Below are 15725 nucleotides of genomic sequence, written 5' to 3' on the forward strand. Positions count from 1 at the left end.
CAACTATATTATGTAAAACAATATTAACAACAATGATATTCTTTACAATTATATTACCTACCCGAGAAAAATGATGTTCTTGACAACAATATTTCTGCACCACAATATTTTTGTATCACAATATTTTTTTCCTGATATTTGTGTCTCCTGATATTTACAACTCAAAATGTTGTCCAAACCCAGGCGGGACACACTTTGAGTACACTTGCTCTACAAGAATCCTCACCCTGTTTCAGCATCACAGGCCATATCTGTGCAGGCTTTTTTCAATCTGTTAACACTTAACCACAAATAAAATCGATTCATTACTTCTTTAGAGCAGTCCCCAACTCAGCTGTATGCCTTACTTACTCTTTAAATGTACTCTGCAACACTAAATTGAAAACATGGCTTTCTAACCCACATACCTCAGCACAAATGCACTTAGGTCTTCATTATGATTGGCGAAGCCTGGTGTTTGTGGAACTGGAATTAATTGGTCTGAATATTTCTGAGCTGGCAATCCGGGACCTGAGATATTGCACCCAAACCATTGTGTGGTGGTACAGGTTCTGTGGGCAGCTGCATCATCGGCTGCTGCCTAATTTACTGCTGCACAATGGAGGAGCAGCAAACACTCCTTTGGCACTCTCCTCACCCACTCTGACCACCCACTCTACAGCCCTGTAAATAGGTGCCATGCCCATTTTCCACCATCTTCAACAAAGTGGCAAATAGGTGTGGGAGGGCTCCACCCCCCTCTTGAAGGGAGCACTTTGATTTTACTTGAAGGGGATCTTGGAATAGGTAATAAACGCTTAAAGGTAACTCCCTTTTTTTCTGTTTTATCCTCAGTGGACCTTTGGCTGGTTGAAAGTATGTATGTGATTGAAGTTCAATAGCCCATTCTATAAAATGTATATGCATTTCTGTGGCCAGATTTATTGAACACTCAATTGCAATAAGAAACACATTGTTATGCATGTACGATTATTCATTTTAAAAGCTTTAAGGTTGCCTGTCCTGATGAATGGCCTTTGCATGCCTTGTTTTAATGCACTGGTTTTTCGATTGGGTTGCTCATAGAGATACAATTATTTTAATGAATGGTTTGTCACTTATTTTTGTGTATCTTTTACGGCAACTTTGCTTATTAAAGATTTTTTGACTGGTCTAAATGAAACCCTGCCAAATATTTGATGTAATGAAGCATCTTCAATTACTTTATGGGCCATATATCAATTCATTATCTAATGATAAATTACAATTCCACAAATATGGTATACATTAAGTAGTGAGTTGCTAATGACTACGTAGTTATGGTTGAAGATGATAATCAAAGAAAGCTCATGCTCTTCATGTTTGATTTTTATTTGCTTGAGTACTGGTTTGAACTAGTACATTTCTATAGTTCTGTAGTCTCTCTAATAACTTTGGGCCTGATTATGAGTTTGGAGGTGCAGGAGCGGGTCACGCTACCGCCCCTCCCCTTCACCAGCGGTGGTCCACTTGACCACCGGCCACCCACCAGATTATGAGTTTTCTCATTATCTGAAGGGCAGTCCTTTGGCGTTCCCACAGTGGTGCCCTTAAAAAAGGCACTGCAATGGCAATGCCAAAGCAAGTTCCTGCACAACATGGACTGTTGAGTCCATGCATGCAGGAACTGTTTTTCCAGGCAGACAGGGGTGCACATCATGTACCCACCTGTATGCATATCCATAGCCTGAGGCATCATCAGCAGTTTCATTTCGTGAACACTGCCATGAGACGGCTGGCAGTGAGGAAACTAGTAATATGCTTGGCAGGGCTGCAGCGGCCCTACCGAGCATATTGCGGCCTCACACTGCCTGGCCAGGGATTGCAGATCCCTGGCAGTTGCGGCACTTCCTAAACGGTCTGACCACCATACTCATAATACAGTGGTCGCACCACTGGAGTGGACCTCCCCAATCACCACCACACCTCCACCACAGGATCACCGAACTCGCAATCAGGCCCTTTGTACCTATGTCTGCTCTTTATGGGCATCCCTGCTATCAGCAGTGTCACCCCTTTCCTAAAGCCATCACTGATTGAATAGTAAAGTTTAAAGTGGGAACTAGTCACTGTAGCCTTTATGTTTCAATAAGCAATGCTGTTTCAATGTTCGAACTAGTCAAACTATATGACAGGGATCACAGGCACATTATGAACTTTGCACAACTAGATTAGACACATTTTGATCAGTTAGGAAATTCATATCATTTCTAGCCCTCCTTATGAAGTGGACCAAATTCAGAGGTGAAGATGTCAGGGTCAGAATCAATCTCAATCATTTCCATCATTATCTCCAGCTCTGAATGGGGCCATTAAGAGATACAGTGCTTGGAAACTGGAATCATTGGCAGGACTTAGAATTACTGGGTCCTTTCCTACACATTTCCCAATTCCATAAACTTTACTGCAGATGTCAGCAGGCCTGTGGTGGGTTGTACCAAGTGGGGAAATGTACCCAGTAAAATGTGGCAAATATGCCCACACTTGTAATTTCAGGTGCCGGAACACCAGCCTATTCACAATCGGCCACAGTCCTATCTCCCCTTGTGGTGCCACTCTGGCTGACTCACAGTGAGAGCCTAAAATATTTAAATCTGTGTAGTTTCTGATGTTTGGTCATGGTATTGATATTTTTGACAAAAAACATTCAATCTAGTCCAACTCTGGTAGGAAACACTCACAATGTTTGATGAAGATTTGTTAAGGAGTTTAAACCCTACTGTGCAGAGGATGAGATTTTCACATCCTCCATTCTACCCATGCAGTGCGAGTGCATGAATGTCTCATCCTCCCTCTGCAGGGAAGAAATAATTCTATAGTTTGCACCAGAGGAATTCCCTTTCTACTATTTCAGTTCGTTATGCAGTAGCCCAAGCCCAATTTATTTTGTCCTAAGTGATGATCAGCACACATGGCGAGCTCATGTCATCACTCCCAAGGTTAAAATAAAAAAGACCTTTGACTGCCTCCTTTCACTTTCACTGTATTCAGTGATCAAGAGGCATATCTACCCCCCACCCCACTGAGGACTACAGTAAAGATATAATTGGAAAATTTAGTTTCTGACGTTTCTACTTACATTCCTCCAAATGGATCCCAGTTCTGAGATTTCCGCATGATGTCAATACCCGAGCAGTGATTCAGTCTCTAGATACGAGGGACAGTAGAAGGCGGGGAAGAGGCTCTCAGGCACCAGCAATTGCTTCCTCTGCCCACCAAAGACCACCAGGCCCTTACTGCCACCCCACCTCCATGGGAACGCTATTGAGGGCTTGCCTTCAATCTTCCTCCTCAGGGGGCAGAAAACCTTCTAGAAGCAGGCATAGTATTTAAAAAAGAAGAATGTGGTAGCATGGTCCATCCTTGCATTGGGCTGTGTCCCCACCCCTTAATTGGCCCATAAGTCTTTCTGCCCCCCCCCCTCCTCCCCGGGAGAGATTGGGGGTTACTCCAGTTCTGGCCCACCTGGTGGACAAAGGGCCCTCTAAACACCAGGTATTAAGTAGGGTAAAACAATAATTGTGTGGGTTGCATGCTCTGGCATCAGGATGTCGCCGAACTCCCTTACTGCTCTAACAGTATGTCTGCTCCCTTGGGGCAGTAAGCCCACTTGACACCAGGGATTAGAGCAAAAAGGAATGGGGTGGGGGCAGCCTGCCTTGGCATCGGGTCATACACCCACTCCCTAACTGCTACAATACTCTTTCTGTTTACTTAAGGGGCAGATTAGGGGGTTTACCCCAATCTGCCCTTCCCTTGGAACAGAAAGCACACTAGACATCCGGGATGAGGTTGAATTAAAACAGAATATAGCGGAAGAGACCTGCCCTAACAGCAGGCTTTCTGCACCCCATAACTTCCCCAACAGTCGTTTTGTTCCCTGTGGAGCACAGCATGGGTTTTGTTCTAGTCTACCTTTCCCAAGGCTGAAAGTCCACTCGACACGAGGGATTGGGTTTGGGTGCGTGGGAGATGAATTGCAGTGCCAGGATGTGCAAAAGCACACCCTCTTCTGGTTCTCAGTTTTTTCCCTGTTGGTTTGGTTGAATTTCTGATCCTCCTTGGACTTGCAGGTAAATGGTTCACATCTCAAGCTACCCACTCAGGTGGGATAAAAGCCTCTAGAATACTACAGAAAAAACTGAGAAAAGAAGTTGGGGTAGGGTGGGGTGCAGAATTATTTTGGCTTTGGTCTCCACCCACCAGCAGCAGACAGCATTTTGCCTCCAGGGGGATGCAGAATGCAGGTTTACCCACTCTCTGTCAGCCCGTATATCTAAACCGCACCAAAGAAATCCCAATTTTCTCTCTCTTCCCATTGTGAATGGTTGGACTATTTGGGCTCCAGTCAGTCGGAAACCAGGGAACCATATTAACCCTTGGCATTTTTAAAGCCTAGAGATACAGGTGAATCCACGGTGGTGTGGCTTGCATGGCTACCATTTTTATTTGGAGAAGTGTGCAAATGCTGGGCTGTAGGAAATATGTTGTTCTTGGCAGATTCTGGAACATTCCTTCACAGAAATCAAAGTTGAAAATTTGTTATTTTAGCCAAAGTCTGAAGTTTGCAGGACATTCTGAGTAAGAAACGGTAATGGGATGCACACAAGTAACACCACCATGGACACTCCTGTGTGTCTAGTTTTTAGGCCAAGCCTAGCGTTGCAGCGCATGCGCTGCTCGCTCTGCGAGACATGCTGTAGTAGGTTATGTTTTAGAAGTGGAGTGAAAGCCCTGCCCATACTTTTCATTGGCTGGTGTCATTGTCCTTGGTAAATGCTGACTTCCCATTGATAATGAGGCTTGATAGTCCTTCCTTGTTACCGCCCTGTCGCCATTTGTTACCTCCCAGAGGACTCAATCTTTTACTTGTGGCGTTACATGGTCTCCTTCAGAAATTGGTAAGCATACATTTTTATTTTATTTGCAGCCCAGTCCGGGGCGCTGGACCACACTCTCTATGCGGTGCATGATAGCAGACGGTGTTCGACTGACAGCACTGTGGGGACTCTACAGGGATGTCACGGGCTTGCATGAGGTGAGGTGAGGTGAGGTGAAGTGGAGGGCAGCAGGTGCCCCCTGGGGTAGAAGAAGCAGTCTGAAACATCGCTTCCTGCTGCACTTCTGCAGTTTTACAGTGCTTTAACTCCAGGCACTGTCATTGCTGTACTTGGTGGAATTTGCAGAACTCGGTAGATTGGAAGGCTGGGTTGGCCTCACAGGCATGGACTTCCATCCCTGGGCCTGTGCCCAGTCTCTGGGGGTTGGTAGCAGGTAAGGTCTGTTCTGCTGATGACTGGAGGATGTGCAGGGCTTAAGCCGAAGCTGCACGGTGGGGGGCACAGGTTTCGTGTTCACACGTGAAAGGAGCAGGGGCAGCAGCATCTGGCTGGTCTTGGTCGTCAAGCACAGTGCCAATATGTGTCCGCTTCACCGATGCCATAGGGTGGCTCGAAAGGTGGCTGGAGACCCCTGTAGAGCGGGATACCACTCTGCAGTCTGTGGCCATTACTCGTGTGAAAAAACCCCAGGGCGCCGGCGGCGGGCTCACAAGTGTGAGCATGTGCTTCTATTTTAATGGGACATGCCTCACAAGCAGAAGTCTACCTCAACTCTCTCACTGCCAGCCTGGCACCCAGCATCCTACAGCCACAGGTTTGTGTGCCTGGGTAGTGCACCCGTCTGGACGCAGTGGGATGGAGGAGGGGAGAGCGGGCCAGGACATCTGTTCTGAATGAAGTAGTGGGGTGGTGCCAGAAGATATTACTGCTGAGAGGGCAAGAAGGCCGAAGGCCATGTTCTGCTGCAGGGAGAGGGCACCTGGGGAGTGCAGAAGAGGGGAGAGTGTGGGAGGCAGCCCCGCACAGAGCCCGCTGTGCCAGGCCCCTCTGCAGGAGGACAGCTTGGAGCTGAACCGCCTGAGAGCCGAGGGAGGAGTCCAGGGAAGGTACTGATCCTTGGATCGGGTAGGAGTAGGTATCCATTCATGTTTACCAGAGTTTACGCCAGCGTGGGTCAACTTAGGGCGGGATGTCACCTCTGCCAGGCCAGGAGGTTGCACTAGTCTGGCAGGACATTTGCAGTCGCTTCTGAGGGATAGGGGAGTCGGGTAGACAATTTATTTGTGCCAACATGACTTAAGCAACACAAAAAAAACTGGTAGAAGATGCACTTTTTAGAACAAGTGGTTCAATGTCTCGTCAGGGGGCAGAAAGCACTATATAACCTGTAATACATTGCATTTTAATAAAGACCGCACAGCATCAGTTTTAGCTGCATGGCATAACCCACAATTGGAAAATTGCCTCTGGGTGTTTTTGACTCTCATCCTCCTTGCACCCAAATATCGCAGTAAGTGTCAGTGGGACAGGGCGAGGGTGCTCGCTGGGTGGTGGACTGAGTCCTTTAACTCGAATGGTTTAGAGAATTGAGTCCACAGTCGAAAAAGTCTGAGGACTCGAATCAGGACTGCTGAGAACTCGAGCATGCATCATTTTTTACTGTGTTGCTAACACGACCCTGCTCTTGAATAGAAAACACAGTTTTTTCACAGTATAATTTATTAATTTATTTATTCCAAGTGATTTTATATTTACAATGTGTTTCCCCCTTAAGCCTTGCCGAAAGTCCCCGCTCTGGAGCCCAGGTCCTTAAGTCTTTTGTTTTAAACTATAAATTACATTGTGCCTGTCGTACTGTTTGCACACTAGCGACGAGTTTTCTTAAATGTGACATCGAAGAGGCAGACACCGTCCAACACACACTTCCGAAGTCATGTAAGGCATTGCATAACTGGAGCATTTCAGGGGTCTTACCAAGGTTTGGGCCCAGTGATGGTGGCCCACTTGTTGTCACACAGCAGTGGTCAGCATTCTTAAAAATATGCAAACCAAAAGTACACTCTGGTCTTGTTTATTTGGGATGGTAATCCCCGAATGCCTTGCTTCGCCAATGCTTGTTTTCAGCATTGTGACCCATGAGGACTGGCCCTTTTACTTCTGTTGTTACACAGTATGTCTTATTTAGTCTTTAACCACTTAGTTCGTTAATGAGTTTCTCCTACTGGAGGCACTACAGGCTTTCCTGCAACATTTAGCATGCAATGCTCGCTTTCACTTTCTGAGCAGCCGGGACAATGGAGGCTGCTTCTTTGAATAGGCCTCTGGTTTACAAGACTTTGAGGTATTGGCATTGTAAATGACAATGCCTTTTATTTAATGGGTAATTAGCAAAACAGATAAATAAAAGGCATTGTCATTTACAATGCTAATAGCTTTAACTCGTGCAAATGCTAGCCCTATTGCATTGCAATTGCTTGTTAGAAATGTCTTCAGCATACCCCACCAACTCACTTCACCTAAATATGTCGGTTTTGAAGGTGAAATGTTGGTGCTCCAGATTACATTTTTGGACATTTCCTGTCACATACTATAAGTCAAGCCACGAAAGTGGGATACTATTTTTATCAGCAAAAATGTGTAAACCCAAAAGATTAGAACATTTGTTATTATTAATTGAATTTATCTCAATTTGTGGCTTCTAAATGTAGTGAAGTCAGCAAGAAAGAAGTGATCTCTGAATCTCATGACCACGTGGGTTACCCTAGATTCAAAGTTGTATAAATAACCACTATTCCTAAGCTCAGTATATTGTGTACATTTTAAAAATGCATTAGTTTCCTCCATATCCATTTTTAATTCATTATATTTTACCACATAAATTGATGCATGGGTATTACACAATAGAAAATTATTTAAATCTGCAGCCTAATTGTTGGCTCATGGTATTGTATGTTTTTGGACACCCAACAAGCACTATATATCCCTGCGATTAGAAAGGTCTGTGGGACGTAATGGTATATTACTTTTGCAAATTGGTGATTGGGGCAAAAAATGAATAGGAACGTTTTGTCACCTATTTCTATTTTTTCCTACTTATTTTCATTGTTTTTTTTATTTCAAAGATAAAGTTATTTGAGAAAACCATGAGCGCGCTGCACAAATGGCCCATTGCTGAATTCTGAATGTTGTCTACTTTTCAGAAATATATAGTGTTCTAGGTACACTGCTGGGTTTCACACCTGTGTCTACCACAAAAAGCAAGCAGGTAAACACCTCAATGAAATAGGAAAAAGATACTATCTCTTCAAAACTTTATCCCTGATAACTCTGAAGAGTGTGCCTTGAGCACAGCAAACGCTTTTTTTTATTGTTGCCATTTTTGGAAAACAAATACATTTTCTTGCACAGCACTTTTACACATGTTTCCAATAAAACCCCAAAATATTGCCATTTTGGTTAATTCCTCTGCTCTCTCTCAGGTAAATGCCAAATCCTGGGTGCCTTTAGAACTTCAACCATGTAATTAAAACAGGACTAGATACCTTAAGTGGGAATATTTTTTATGATGGTTTAAGCACGAAGTGCACCAAACAGCAAAAAAATGCTCAGCACAGGGGGAAGGGGTGTGAGAGGCATAGCAGTTAAGTGGTTAAACGTGTATTTATTATTGACCACCTTACCCAAAATGTCTCCTTGTCTTCCTGTTCGGGGACATCAGTTAAAAAAAAGAAAAATCACATTTAGAGCTGCCACCAGGAAGGGCAGCTTTTTAAAATTGAAAAAATAGATGCTGAGTATTGTAATGTGTGGCCATATGGTACATTTCAGTAGTGTTTAGTTTGTGGAAGAAAGAGTGCCGGTGCCGAAGCAATGTTCAGAACCTGGTGGTCAGTGCAATTACACGTCGATGAGTCACACAACAAGTCTGGTAGTCGTTAATCCACAAACAGACACTCTCTGTCCCTTGTTCTCACTCCTGCTGGTTCTTGCTTTCTCTCTTTGTAACAGTTGTGCCGTCTTTCTCTTCCTTCGATTTTCTGGATTGTGTGTTTTCCCCTCTCTTGCACATAGTAAATTGCTGTTCTCCAAAAATAAGTGGCCGATGTCCATCGCCCGCACCCCCCCCCCAACCCCACCCACCTTCCACCTGCAATCACTGACTAAAATGTAGCACTTTAGTGAGCATTCATTGGCTTGCTTTTGCTCTGTCAGCACCTCCGCAGGCGTTTAGCATTTATTCTGAGAATATTACATTGTAATATCTGTTACCTGGCTACTGAGTTCGATACAGTTCAGGGAATTAGGCTGAGGGTACATTTTAATCAATGCAGACGCTTTCCATCTAATGAATATTTTCAGATACAGGCAGCAAAACATGGTACCATTTCTCAGTCTAATGGAGTGAAAGTGGTGTCAACCGGATCTCTGACTGTGTTACACAGACCTTATTTGTGTTTGCTTATTAAAAAGCTGCAAGTCGAACTGTGGTATGTACTTACATACTCTCTTTACAGACACGTCCTCAGAGCCCCACTGGTAATTTTGAATGCGCATATATCAAACTTACTTATTCCCAATTCTGTCTTTAGAACCCATTTCGGATGCGACTTACTGATGGTAAATGATTTTGTATTTTCGGCACAACAGTGCACGCTCTTCTCTGTGTTACTACTTTTTTTTTTTAAAGATTTTTATTAAAGTTATTTGCAGTCTTTGAAATCAAATACAAAAAGAAAGATATAATTTGTCACAACTATACATTCGCATTCTTAATAGGGTAACATAAATATGTATAGAATTACTCAAAAAACTGTCCCCAAATCTTTTCAAACTTTTTTATCCCCCCCAACTCGTTTTGCATACAATTGTTCGCATTTCCTGACCCTTTTTATTTTATCAAACCATTCCTGCACCGCCGGAACTTGTGATGACCGCCAGTTCTGCAATAAAAGTGATCTAGCAACGGCCATTGCAATATAAACAAATTTTGCCAAATATTCTGAGAGTTGGCAATCAGAATCAAAACCAAACAATAATAATTTAACGTTACAAGCAATTAGAATTGCGTAATACATTTGAAGAAAATCAACAATTACATCCCAGAAAGGTTTAATTTTATGACAGTATGCCATAATATGAGACCAGTTAGCTGGATCACATTGAAAACATCTAAAACAATTTGCAGACGTATTATCATACATTTTGGCAATAATAGCAGGAGTACGATACAAAAGCCATTTGCTAAAAAATAACATTCTACGACCAGTTGGCGCCGCGTAATGAACCAAAATTAAACTTATTAATAGTTTTTCTTGTATCGATAGAAAGCACTAAGTTTTCCTGAATATGCCATTTGCGTATTGCTTTGGAGCAGTACTCCTTCTCCCAACTCTGTGCCAAGTAATCTTTCCATTCCCCTGGCTTTTTTGTTAAAACGTTTATAAAAAGGTCTTCAAACAATGGTGACGAAATACTAATATGACTTAGGTCTAATAAAGTCAGAGTTTTGAAGATCTCCATACAGGACCTAATTAGCAAAAAGTTACTGGGAATCAAACGTTGCATGGCGTCGACAGTTAAACAGAACCCATTGTCCACAAAATCAGCTAACGTTCGAAACCCGGCACGCTCTCAGTTCACGATGATAGTAGGTTCGATTTTGATTTTTAGAAAAGAAAAACCGCCAAATAAGGGAGTTGATAATTAACAAAAGGGAGGGAATATCTTTTAAGCATGGCATTGCGACGTTTAAAAAACCAGTTCAGGGTCTTATATCGAACACATTTTGGTGATTTAGGTACGAGAAGGGGAGATGGGATCTGAATTTCAGAACATATTAACCCGGAAAAAATTTTTCAAAGGCATTCATTCCTGAAGATAAATTCTTGAATCTGTCTAAATAATATACAAAATATGCATGGTAGTATTCTCTTACATTGGGTAGCGAGAGGCAGCCATATTCAGTTCTTTCATATAGAGTGCGTATATTGATACAAGGGTTTTTTTTTTCAAAACAAATGAAGAAAACATAGATTCGACTCTAGAGAAAAAAGAACCAGGCAGAAAAATTGGAGTAGTGGAAAATAAAACATTAAAAAGGGGAAGTATTGACATTTTAATCAATGTTATTCTACCAAGAAGAGATAACAGTAATGGATCCCACCGTGCAAACATTAGGCGAACCTTTTGAATCAACGGGACAAAATTGAGTATATATAAAACCTGGATTGTAGGGGAAAAAAAATTCCCAAATATCTTTTAGGTTTTGAGTTGATGCAACCATACAAATCCGGATGGAGAACAGGGTCTGCACCCCCACAGACCAACATTTCTGTCTTTTTTTATTAATTCAGTAGCCCCCTACAGCCTTGAATTCTTCAAAAATCTCAATAGCCTGTGTTTGTGATCGAAGATTCGGCTTGATTAATAACGTTACGACTTGTGTGAGACATGAGTAGGTACAGAAGACGCAGTAAATAATAGGCCTCTGATGCTCAGCTGCCCCACTGCACGCTTAACAATAGCAAAAAAAATCAGCTTCCAGATCAGATTATATTTAATCATATTCTCTAAAGTGCCATTTATTTCTGACAACTACTGCTTAAATTCTGTTCTATAAAAAGCACATTTTGTTTTAATTTGCAGTACATTCATGAAATAAATGGAATCAAGATAAACGAGTGTTTGGCATATCTGTGTCGAGTGAATTGCGGTGTCTACAGCGCCGTGAAGAGTACAAAAGTAGACAATGCTCACAGCTGTAAATATGTATGTTTGTATTTAATTAGTTTATTGAAGTGGCACTAACGCTTACAAGTTGATTGAAGTAACATCTAAAAGCTCAGGATGTAATTCTCCCTTCAGATTATTTTTCATCATTTGCATGACTAACATTCTTTTTTTTTTCCTGCAGGTGCTGTTGTGGTTGCCTTCTTTCTTTGCAATTTTCCTGACACAGCCTCATCCCTCATGCAAATTTATATCGACAACTGGAACGCCTACGTCTACAAGGTGTACACCTGGCTGAAGACGTACCTGTCCTTGCCCCTCTGGTACCTCAACAGTGCCCTGGACCCAATCCTCTTCTGCATCTCTTCTACTTCTTTCAGAAGTGCATGCTGGGAAAGCTTGACCCCGCTGCTCCCCTGGATGAACAAGTCTCTCAAAGGAGCTCGAAACAATTTCCAGGTTTCCTGTGGCAGGTCCGGGGGCTCGTCCCTGGTGTCGGCGCCGAGCAATCGTTCAACGTGGACCTTAAATTCCAACGAAGGGGAACAAAGGGATTCTATAGGGCAGGCTCGGGCCAGCGACCCCCAACTCCTGTCGATGAGGCACATCACTCTCATGGAGGCCAGGAGCCCGACTTACTCCACACCAGTGAAAGCAGACCTCAGGGTGCAAAGAGTGGACGGCGTGTTGCATCCTGTGCACACAGACAGCACTCCCCTGAGAAACCATGCTGTGAGCAAGCAAGCTCCTGTTTAGCTGGGCGTGTTATCACAGTTGGGGAGCAAGATATTACATTTCCACACCGCCTCAGAATCCACTCCCCGAGCTGCTAAATGTCATCAGTCTATAGAATAAATAGGCATAATGAGAACGGACACGTAAAAAAAGTGCATTTGTCAGGAGAGGGATGAGGCAGGAGTGTAACGCTATGAGATTGAATAAGTGAAGTGCTCAAGACTGTACCACAACTTAAGGAAGCCCCAAATAGCATACCCTATCTACAAACATTAACTGTAAGCCCCGAAACAAGCGCAAGGCACACTCAGGTGTGTCTTTGAGGCTTGTTGGAAGTAAACTACTGCATAACGAGCTACCGGGGTCTGCAGGAGGGCCCCACGCTGTCACTACTCTCCTTTCTGTCTTCCTCAAAAAGCGCCAGACACCTCTTCGGTTGTCTGCAGTCTCTTTATTGCAGGACAGAACCTGGGCTCTCAATCTTGGAGTGTAAGGCACAGGGGATGGTAGCACGGGCTTGGTGTTCAGTCTTAAAGTGTGGACAGCACTGGGATTCACACAAGAGAGTTACAGACATTGGAAGAGGTGGGGAGAAAGTGAAGCAAGTTTGAAGGAAGATGATGAGGTTGTGGTCTAAAGAGCCAGGTAAAAAAGGAAGATTGGAATCAGTTAATAAGTTACACCACTTTCAGAAATTCTTCCTTATTTCCAATTCCTGAGGGTCTCTTGGAAACCAGGTTTGCGATATACCTTGTGACAGATCATTTTCTTTCAGGCATAGGTAAGAATATATAAATCTCACAAACTACATTGGTGGTTAGAATATGGGTTGATATTCACAAGTTAACAAGAGGGCAGGTTCTCCGTGCCAGGAAGGAGAATTAAAAAGGAATGTAGAGGCTACTAACTAAGTAAAGACTACTCTTCTGTGTCTTCTTTTGGCACTATGGTGTTAATCGGTTTGAAGATTAGAGGCTGGCACTATCGGTTTCAGTGTACACAAGTGTAAACAGGGAATAAAGAAGACTTTGAAGAAGGCGGTAGGATGAAACAAGTCTGTGAAACCAAAGTGAGATGTGAGATCAGGGGAAGATGAAGCACTAAACAGCTAATGTTCACTTTAATTGACTGTGTGCACCTTGCAAGCCAGCCCAAGCTTCTTCAGTTTGGTAGCAGCAGCTACAACATAGAATCCATCATTTGAATACTTTAGCTAAAACCTCACACAATCATTTACCCTGGAAATGGGAGCTTTTCCTAAACACTAATTTACAAGTTTCATTGTTATAGATCCTGAAGAAGCTCATTACGCCAACATTGGTCGGATCATTGATCGAAAACATCTACAAACTGCATGACACAATACCTAATAGTTTGACTGGAGTGTGGTGATTTATGATGATATTGCTTTGTAAGTGATATGTAGGCTAATTCAAAGATTCTGATCAATGTTCAACAGTGATGATGCCTCCATTGCATGCCGTGGACAACAAAAACACATTGCGTGTGTACGAACAAACTATGTCAATGTTCCTGTTGGTGTATATATGGCATCGTTTCCAATGGTCTGCTGTAGTGGTGTAACAAATTGCCCAGTTCAGAGCGTTGCTGTTTCATTTTTACTATACAAAATGCCATCTCAAGTCCGCTGCTCAGCACAGGACCTTTGTGTACCTGTGAGACGTCCAGCCACAGTGACGTTTTAGGGATCTTTCACCATTTTTTGCAGGAGTGTTCAATAATTGCTGCATTACTCTATTGTTCCAGAGGACTTTTGACGAATGACTCCAGCGCAATTTCTTTCTACTTGGTCACAAATAAGCAACAGTTTCTTTTTCTCAGTCAATTGAGGGTACCTTGAGCTAAGATAGTTCTTTGAGTCGATTCCAAGCAATTACAACTACAGACAACCTGCAAAACTCCTCACACATGGAGGGGCAGAGAGGACTTTGCTGAGATTTAGTGCTGGTCTAAAATGTTGGGGATACACTAGATGTGGTATAAACCCTGGGCCGAGAATCTTTTAGGCTAAGTTTTGTTTGACCAAGTGAGATGTGCCACGAGGACAATTCACCATGGGCCTGATTCAAAAACAAAGAAGGAAAAGTACAGGCATAGAACTCCACCTCCACCTGCACGTCCCTTTCTGGAATTCACTAATGTTCCCATGGCTTTGCCTAGAAAACAGCACTTCGAATGGGTATCCAGAAGTATTTCCGGGAAGACCATATGGCATTCCCAGTGTGATCATATCTTCCCTGTGCGGGGTTCTTCATAGCTTCTGGGGGAAAAGGCTCCCCTGTGCAAACACAGATTTTTTTTAAGCATATGAAAGTTCATTTTCTATGTGGAGAAAACCCTTCCCCTGTAAAACCCCTAATCTGGGTTGATCTATTCTTTTTACCACCCTAGAAGGGGAGTTAGACCATCATTTATCTATAGTACAGACATTTGACTCTTTTCAGGGCGGAAAGTGTGGGGTGGGGGGTTGTGAATGCCGACAAGCATCCATGTTTGTTGGTGTTCACAAACATCCAATGTTAATCACACCTGGCACACCCAATTTGTCAGCATTTAAGTAGGAATTTGTGGTACAGGGACTCCACACTCATGGCAAACATTTCCGAACATGTAAGTGGGTTTATGTCTGTTAGGTATCGCTTTGTGAATTCCTGCAAGGCATAAGAAAGACAATTTGATCATAAACAAAGGTGCACAACTGAATTTACCTTTGTAGATAGGACCCTTTGTAATACTGGCTGCATTTCTAAAAGTGTACAGCCACCAAGGCTTGACTGCAGGATGGTGGTTGCTTGCTTAAGTATTTTTATTTGTTTATGAAGTTATTCTATCCATATCCATAGCAGATAATGAAGACTGATTCAGAAAAATAATGACCTTTGGTGCCCAAATAATTTAAATGGTGCTGCGGTTTTCAAGAGGCTCCTGGATGTGGAATACATACAGTTTATCATACCAGGTGGAGCAGGTGACGGTCAGTGGAGTTCTGAGTTTATGATCGGATTGTTACTTGGCTTAAGGTGATGCAGGTACAGACTCGCCATGGAGGGTGGCTTCTTCAGACACCATTCTTAAATATAATAATTCCTCTTTTTTCCTTAAGAGTTAACTCAGCCTGCCATGAATGCATGAAAAATATGTGTCCTCTTTTATGGATGGACGAAACTTGAATAAAAAATTAAAACAATTAGTTGTGTGAATAATGCTTTAAAAATTGAACACAATTTTTTTGTTGAGAACTTAAGTTATGACTCCTTTCAATACTTTATGTTTGGTTAGGGCACGTCACGGTGATGAGATCTATGCTGTATTAAGTTATGCTACGCCAAGCTTTGCTATGTTCTGCTCTGAAGCTAACTGCGCTATGAACAAACAATTCTA

The 15725-nt window shown here is 42.8% G+C and overlaps 1 protein-coding gene across 1 annotated transcript in view; it reads left to right on the plus strand.

Moving 5' to 3' along the window:
* The window catches only part of LOC147711914 (neurotensin receptor type 1-like), a 71617-nt gene extending 57030 nt beyond the window's left edge, over nt 1–14587 (plus strand). Inside the window, exon 2 of the mRNA XM_086920257.1 lies at nt 11773–14587. Within this exon, the coding sequence (XP_086776383.1) occupies nt 11773–12344 (572 nt within the window). The 3' untranslated portion in view covers nt 12345–14587. The remainder of the gene's footprint in view (nt 1–11772) is intronic.
* Nucleotides 14588–15725: the final 1138 nt, after the last annotated feature.

Source organism: Lissotriton vulgaris, chromosome 5 (assembly GCF_964263255.1).
Source record: "Lissotriton vulgaris chromosome 5, aLisVul1.2, whole genome shotgun sequence".
In the NCBI taxonomy this organism is placed as follows: Eukaryota; Metazoa; Chordata; class Amphibia; order Caudata; family Salamandridae; genus Lissotriton; species Lissotriton vulgaris.